Below are 8,684 nucleotides of genomic sequence, written 5' to 3'. Positions count from 1 at the left end.
AAAAAAAAAAAAAAAAAAAAAAAAAAAAAAAAAGAATGTTTAGTATGATGCAAATTTAAAAATTAATAATAAAAGCAGCCGCACCAGACTACTATTGCTTCCCTAAATGTGATGTGTGCTTTCATAACTCCTGCTCCTCAGTCACAGTTTCTTCTGCCTGCAATAGCATTTCTTCCCCAACAAGCTTTTTCAAATCCCCATGAAAGCATCCCTTCCTCTGGGAGTCTTCTGTGTCCCCCTCAGGCACCTGACAGCTTTTCTGTATTCTGGTGTAATTGTCTACACTCACCCACCACTGGGTCACCATATCCCTGTCCCTGATTCTCTTTTTGGGAGGGCATAGTCTACACTCATTCATCTCTCTTTCCACAGTGCCTATGCAGGAACTCATGTGACCAGGGTGTTCAATGACCCACCTAGGCATTAGCCCTGAATTGCTGGAAGGAATTGCTCCTCCTATTGCTCCCCTCTTGGGCCCATCATACCTATGGCATAGCCATCAGGGCACTGCAGTTTGAGGTTGCTGTTGAGCTGGTTTGGGACCGAGCACTGGCCTTGCATCTCCTGGCAGACATGGAAGGATCCACTCCAGGTGCCATCTTTCCGGCAATGAATGATGTTGCTCCCACGTCCCTGAACAACAGGGAAACAGAATCAGGACCAAGAGAGACACCAGCCCCAATTGAATAAGCTATTCAGAATAAAACAGAAAACAATTTTCCATCTTTCCAGAGCTCTGAAGTGTTCCAAAACAATTTCTTAACAATGGTTGAAACTCAACCACCCTGAAAGGGAGGTATTGTTAGTGTGTTTCCATTTTACATATTGGGAAACTGAGGACTCAGCCCAGGAAGAAACTTGCTCAAGGCTTTCCAGAATGCCAAACTCCCAAGTCCGAGCTTAGTAGTCTTTCAGAAATTTCAATCAGAGCCAATTATAGTTTTGATTTGTGTGTGTGAGTTTTTTTTTTTTTAATTCAGAGGTTAGGAGCCCATCAGCCCCTTGATTGACACAGAGAGTAAGTGCATGGGTTAATGAGGAGCACTAAAGTTTGCTTCCTCTTAAATAGTGAGAAAGTATCCTATGTCAGGGCTCTGTCATATGTTGACTAAATAGTCTGGGTCTAGTTGAGAAGCTTTTTCTTCTAAGACATTTCTTTTCCTTTCCTGATCTTCTCTTTCTTTCATTCCATTCCATTCTATTCCATTCCATTCCATTCCAACAATAATGGCATGAAGAGGGTGATATGGGGGTACTTATATCTGTGCTTTCCTCCCAATTCTTTAAAACAGGGAACTATAGTTTCTCGATCTTCTGCAAAGCATTAGGCAAACACAGCTTGAAGACATAATCCCTTCTTGAAGTCCCCTTCCAACCTCCGAATTTCAGAAAGTTAATTCAAGTAAGATTCCTTAGTGTCCAATCTGTGCCCAGCTCTGTGGGGTGCAGAAGTGAAGAGAGCCAGTGCCCGCCTCTGCGAGCTAATGGGAATGGCAGTCATGTGAGCCACCAGCCATGTCACTGTGACTGTGCTCAGTGAGGCAGGTTAAATATTATACCAGTGCTGTGAGTACACAAGGAAGAGTAACTGGCTATGGGGGGACAATCAGGGAAGGCCACTTAGAGAAAATGATATATGGAAAAGGATTTTCAAGGATGCATGGAATTGCAGGCAGTAAAGGAACAGAAGACAATCCTGGAAGATGGAAGGGCATGTGCAAATGATGAAAAATACAGTGCGTGTTAGAGGGCCTGGTGTGGTTCTAATTGTATGACTCAAGGCATGAAGAAGGAGAAGATGAGCTGGTAACACAGATAAAGTGTGGAGCCTTAAATGCCAACTTGAGTAGTTTAGACTCTATGAAAAAGAAATGGAGAATCACAGGTGGTTTCTGCGCAGGGGACCCATATTCTGAAGGATCTAAGAACAAGCTATATATTCTCTACCCCTTTCAGGCTTATAATAAGATGAGAAACTTGACATGAGGCCAGAGGAGCTGGCTGTGCTCCACCAATGCAAAAATTTATGCAATGGCTTCCTGTGACCTTCAGCTTCTATGCAAACTCCTGTGCTGGCTCCAGAGTCTTCCCAGCCTTAATTCTGCCTAATTCTCCAGTTTCTTGCTCTCCAGAGCACCACCACCAACCTTGAACTTCAGTTTAAATTGCCTGCATTCGTGAAGGCTTCATATGTTGTGCTTTCATGCTCACTGCTCCTTCCGTCTGCTATGTTTCTTTTTTTTTTTTTTTTTTTTTTTTTTTTTGAGACGGAGTCTCGCTCTGTCGCCCAGCCCTGGAGTGCAGTGGCCAGGATCTCAGCTCACTGCAGCTCGCGCCTCCCGGGTTTCATGCCCATTCTCCTGCCTCAGCCTCCGGAGTAGCTGGGACTACAGGCGCCGCGCCACCTCGCCCGGCTAGTTTTTTGTATTTTTTAGTAGAGATGGGGTTTCACTGTGTTAGCCAAGATGGTCTCGATCTCCTGACCTCGTGATCCGCCCATCTCGGCCTCCCAAAGTGCTGGGATTACAGGCTTGAGCCACCACGCCCGGCCCCGTCTGCTATGTTTCCTACCCACCCGCCTTGTCTACCTTGCAAACACCTTATCTGACACAACCCATCCTGCTCTCATGCCACCTCAGTTCTGCATGTGGCACTACCTAAATGTCTCTGACAAGACATTACCTATTTGTTTATCATCGGTTTTGCAACCAGACAATGAGTTCCTCAAGGCCCAGGCCGGTGTCCTATTCAACCTTGTATCCTCAGGGTCTTCCACAATACCTAACAGGTCCAGGTCACTCAGTGCATTCATTCATCACTTAATAGACATTTTTGTTTATTCGAGAATTGTTTGTTTAACAAAAGATGGGGTGAATTGGTGGAGAGTGATAGAATGTATTTCTTTAAGAAATAAGAAAATAAATGAATGCATGGATGAGAAAATAAATGCACAAGTGAGTAAATGAAGAAATGAATGAATGAGGGAGTAAATTATGAATGAATGCATGAGAAAATGAATAAACTCCTTAAAAGAACTGATGTAAGCTGAGGCTCCCCTATGTGAGAAAACAGCTGCAAAGATACAGGATCGGAAGAGAAAGGGGCCCCTTTCCAGGCCTCTCCTGTGCCGGCAGAAGGAGGGTGCAATTGCAATGGAAACCTCTCTGGCCTCAGGAGAAGGGTGGCCCATCTTGAGCATGCAGCTGCAAGGCGGCTTGCAGAGTTCACTCCCAGAGGTTCTGTAGGGGCTCATGGCAAAGTTATGCAGCTTCATGTGGCTTCAAAGAGCCCAGACTCTCCCTCTCAGAGCCCCAGGCTCTAGGCCCCATGATTCTCCTGGGCCCTCTGGGGAGTAGGAAATTGACCCCAATTTCCTGGAGCCTTGGCCTGGGCCTGTGATGCATTTGGCTTCCAGCCCCTGAAGGGCTGCAGACCTCAGCACTACTTGGGCCAGGGCTGGCTGGAGAGCTTGGTTTGTAACAGAGAATGTATTAGAAGTAGCCGGAGTCTGCTCATGGAGTTTCACACTGGGGAGGCCCCACTGTGAATGAAAGATGGGAGCATAAAGCACTGGTTTTGCTACCATTGGCTTATCTCTCTCCTGCCCAGTTCATCTGGTACTCTGTGTTGCGAAATTTGCTTTTAAAAATACATAGCATCCTTTTGCTAAGACACCTTAGCCTTCAAAACAAGGCATACTGGTAGGTTGGCACTTCAGGGCTTCTACAGTGGAATCCAGATGACATTTCTGGCTCCATCTCTTGCTATGTACATATCCTTTCTTCTAGACAAGTGAATCGCTTTGTTTCTCCTGCAAACTTTTCTTGCTTTCCCACCTCCATATCTTTGCCAGACTTTCTGGAGCCTCTTTGGATTTTTAAATCCTTCTTTAAGAGTAGATGCTAGTGCATTCAGAAATTGCCTACCATCTGGTGCAGAACTTCGTAGTTGATTATTGCTGACTGAGTCTAGTTTGACCAGAGAAGATCTGGCATAATTGAAGCTCCAATCTGGGAAGACCAGAGGGTACTTTTTCTGGGTATTGTCAGGGAATTGACTGAGTATGTTTGACTCCAAATGTACAATTCTTCATGCTAAGGTGAAATCTCTTATAAGAGGACTGAACATCTCTCAGCAAAACAGTTTGCCTCTCTGTGCCTGTGCATCTGTTTTTACAAGAGCATATTGAGCTCTAACTCCCCTGCTGCTTTAGCTACACAGATCCACAGAGAGCTGAAGGCATATAATAATATTATCAAGCACTTATAACATGCTCAGTGCTTTAAAAATCACTTGAACAATACAGTAGAGTATAAATTATATTATTTTTGCAGACTTGGGAACTGACTGTTAGAAAGCAAAAAAGTGTTTTCGAATGATGCTAGTGTCATGGTTTTAAGAGCCTGGGTGTAAGTCAAACTACCTGAATTCATATGCAAGCTTGGCAACTTCCCAGCTGGGTAGATTTGGGGACGTTCTTTAACTTCTCTATGCCTCAAGTTCCCTGATTGCTAAATGGGCATAGAGTCTACTACCTGAGAGAGTGATCATGAGGATCATATGAGTCCATTTATATAAAGCATTTAAAGCCTAACACACACACTGAGCTCTGTAATTGTCAGATGAGGTTCTTACTCACTCTACTCTACTGTCTGTAAGAGAAGTTTAGAATCAACCCAACCAGCAGTACATTTTAGAAATGACAGCAGCCAGAAAGGGGAGGCAATGTGCCCAAGTCACAGAGGTTGCCAATGTCAGAACCATGTCTCTTGACTGTAAGCTGTTGTACCCTAGTAGGATGAAGGAAAAGAAGAGAAGAGGAAGAAAGAGGGAGAAGTATTAGGTTTCTTCTCCTTAGAAGACATGAAAATATACAAAATAATTGCAGGAAGAAATGTAGCAGCATCCGAGCAAGAAAAACCCAGGCAGCAAGTGCAGGAGCTAGATGGCTAAGATTTGGAGGCATGCTGACTTAATAACAAGAGTGTCAGTTCCACCACATCTGGTTGTATAAGACAGGGCAAACCAGTTTACAGCAGCTTCCCAATCTGTAAAATGGGGCAGTAATGCCAGATGCCATGGGGCTTAAATGAAGCAATCAGTCTAAAGTGCTCATCCCAGTGACTGACAGTAGTAAGTGCTTGTTGTATTTCAACTGCTGTGAATCATTTGTCTCCGTTCCCAGTCAATGCCCTCACATGCATTTTGTATCCTCCAAGGTAGGTACAGGGGTGACATGTAGCCCCACGAGGGAGGATGAGTGGAAAGTGTGAATTATGAAGTGACATAGTTTAAGACCTGGCTCTGCTTGTATGACTCAGGGTAAGTCTCTTTCCCTTTCTGGGCTTTAGGGCTTCCATCTGTAAAACAAGCGGGCTGCAGTGGGGGTCTCTGAGGTCCTGCCTACCTCTAACATCACATGGGTCTGTGACTCTTCTGAACTCCTCTAGGACATCCTGGGTGCTGGCCAAACATTTAACAACCCGGAAATGAAAACCTAGCTGAGGCACTGCACATATGTGAGCTATACCTCGTCCATGGCAGGGCTCACAAATGGAGAGTGCAGCTCTACACTCTTTGTGGCTGAAAGTCTTTCACAGACACCTTCTGTGATCTGTGCAATGAGCTGGGTGTGTTGTGGATTCCACCACACCCTTTCTCTCTTGCTCCTGCTGAGTTGCTGAAATCCATCATTAGGTGCATCACTTTGCCCACAAAGCATCTTTAGCTTTTTTCCTCCCCTGCTGATGCATCTTCCAAAGACCCCGTCCCCATCCCAAGGCTGGCCACTCTCTGAATCACCTATAAAGCCCCCACAGTGCTTCTCACAGCGAGCCAGGCCTATGTTATCTCATCAACCAGCTTAGGGCCACCTGAGCTGCATTAAACCCTGAGATGAGTAGCTCCTCACCCCCCGGGGATAAAATCTCTGCCTTTTGCTGCTGGTCTGCCCTGAAAATGTTTGGGAGCAGTGGAAAGAGCAGAGCTAGGGATCAGAAAGACCACCACCTGCTCTTTCGTCGCCACAGGCAAGAACTTAGCCTCCCCAGGCCTTCTTTCTGCATCTGTAAAATGGGGATTTTGTTTCTTTTCCAACTGTATGTTGTGAGCTGTCAAAAGAGACAAGCCTGCAGCAGCAACTTGGCACACATTAGACACTCAAAAACAAAGACAAAGAAAGCTGATATTATTAAGGTTCTCTGTCCTGGTTTAAAGAGACAAGAATACCATAAGTGCTAGAGCTGGACTGTCTGACATGGTAGCCACTGTATAAGTATGGCTATTTACCTTCAACTTTGAATTATTTTAAATTAAATAAAAGTTAACATTTTGTTGCTCATTCGCTGCAACCATGTTTCAAGTGCTCCATAGCTACACGCAGCTAGTGGTCATCATTTGCACAGATATGGAACATTTTTATCATGGCAGAAAGTTCTACTGGGAAGTGCTGGTCTACAGGAACTAGAGGACTATTTATTCTACAGGTTTATTTGAGCAAGGGACCGGGTTTGACTGTGGCTCATGCTGGTCTCTCTACTCCACACTCTGGCCTCATGCAGGATGGGTGCCTCCTTCTCAGGTTTTTGGTTTTTTTTTGTTGTTGTTGTTTTGTTTGTTTGTTTGTTTGTTTGTTTGTTTTTTGCTTTACTTTAAGTTCTGGGATACATGTGCAGAAAGTGCAGGTTTGTTACATGGGTATACAGGTGCCATGGTGGTTTGCTGCACCTATCAAACTGTTATCTAGGTTTTAAGTCAAAAAGAGCCCATAGAGCCAAGACAATCTTAAGCAAAAAGAACACAGCTAGAGACATCCCACTAACTGACTTCAAACTATACCACAAGGCTACAGAAACCAAAACAGCATGGTACTGGTACCAAAACAGATATATAGACCAATGGAATAGAACAGAGGCCTCAGAAATAACTCCACACATGTACAACCATCTGATCTTTGATAAATCTGACAAAAACAAGCAATGGGGAAAGGATTCCCTGTTTAATAAATGGTGCTGGGAAAACTGACTAGCCATATGCAGAAAACAGAAAACTTCTCAGTATTGAGAGCTAGCCAGCAGAGGGCTAGGTTGCAATCTGTTGTGTTTCTAGGCCCTCCAGGAGCTCACATAGAGCATAGGGGATTCTCACCACTGGAGTGACTTTAAAGCAGGCTAGTTCATTTGTCTAGTCCCCAGGGCTACCACATATGATTGCATAGGTTTTGCACTGCACAAGGCCAGTGGGTACCCATAGACATGCTCTATTTTCGTTACCTCATTTAATCTTCACAAACAAACTATGAGGTATGTAGTATTCTTTCTCCTCATTTTATATACCAGGAAAGTGAAGCTTAAAGAGTTAAGTAACTTGGCCTCCAGTGACTAGGTAATGAAGCTGGGATTTGAACTCAAACTACAGATCCAGTGTTATACTGGCTCCCAAGGAATGAATAAAGTGAGGTTTTTATTTGCTTTTAGTGGCAGTGGAAGAGAGTGTGTGAATCTCCCCTACAATAGCCCTTGTCCTTTCCCACCAGGATCTGAAACTTGTTTGGAAAGCAAAGAATCCCTGCTCCATACAAGCTGATTCAAGATGCTCTGGGCCATGCATTTCTGCTATGTTTATAGGCAGCAAGAGGGAATCTGAGGTGAATACTAGATTTGGCTCTCAGGCCCCTGGTCTGAGGGTAGAGGAAATTCATTTTCAGTACAAAGTAGAAATGTCAATTGTATTAGGAGTCCATTTGGCACGCACACCCTCATTCTTTGAGCAGACGAGCAATGCCCTGCTCCTTTGCGACTAGCCTCTCCGTTAGTTGCCAAACAGAGCTGCTTGAGTCATCTGATACATTTACATTTTCTTCTCCTTTAAATACAAACTGGCCATGAAAGTTACTTGGAAGGCCCCAGGCAGGCTGAGTTTCAGTTTGATAACATGACCGCAGCCAGAATATTATTTGGCTCATCAGTTTGGGTAATTGTTAGCAACAGTTTTATGTAAGGGAGTGAGAGGGAAGCTGATCAGCCTGCAAGAGGCCATGGTAATTTCTAGCCTTTGTTTGTTCCAGCACTGGCTTCTGCCTCCCTGGCAGTCAAGGATGGGAATGACTCCCATGAATGGACACAGATGCCGTGAATGTATGAGAGCAGGATTCTCAGGTGGTGCCTACTGGACTCAGCCCATTTACAGTTGGAGACAGGGGAACCTGGATACTGACTGTGACTCGGCCGATGCCAGCTGTGTCACCATGGGGAGTTGAGTAACCTCTTTGAGTCTTGGTTTTCTCATCTGTAAAAGGAGGAACCTGCCTTTGATGTTCATTGTGGTCCTTCCTCCTGCCCTTAGTTCTGGTGACATTTCCTGAGTACCTACTAGGTGCCTGGCACTGTCCTAAGTGCTGAAGGCACAAGGACGGGTGCAGATGCAGTGAAGGACTGTTTCACAGCCTAGTGTGGGGATGTGGAATGAAAGCAGGCAGTGACAACGTAGTGTGGCCAATGCTGTGAGGGGGAACCTGAGGAGGGGCATGGGGGAAACCTGAGGAGGGCCACAGAGCCCAGCAGTGGAAGGGACATTGAGGAAGGGCTCCCGCAGGAAAGGGTGCCTGGGCTAAATTGTGAAGGAAGATGAGGTGTCAGGCAGCTGAAAAAGGTACAAGGATAAATCTTTTTAAGGTAGAGAATGCA

At 45.0% G+C, this 8,684-nt stretch overlaps 1 protein-coding gene across 1 annotated transcript in view; it reads right to left on the bottom strand.

Moving 5' to 3' along the window:
• PAPPA (pappalysin 1) overlaps positions 1 to 8,684 on the bottom strand; it is a 254,934-nt gene that overhangs the window by 38,539 nt on the left and 207,711 nt on the right. Inside the window, exon 18 of the mRNA XM_017856267.1 lies at positions 486 to 633. Within this exon, the coding sequence (XP_017711756.1) occupies positions 486 to 633 (148 nt within the window). The remainder of the gene's footprint in view (positions 1 to 485; positions 634 to 8,684) is intronic.

This window comes from Rhinopithecus bieti, unplaced genomic scaffold, assembly GCF_001698545.2.
Source record: "Rhinopithecus bieti isolate Rb0 unplaced genomic scaffold, ASM169854v2 scaffold_42948, whole genome shotgun sequence".
Classification (NCBI taxonomy): Eukaryota; Metazoa; Chordata; class Mammalia; order Primates; family Cercopithecidae; genus Rhinopithecus; species Rhinopithecus bieti.
Note: the sequence above shows the minus strand (reverse complement) of the source record. Positions and strands in the feature narration are given on the sequence as shown.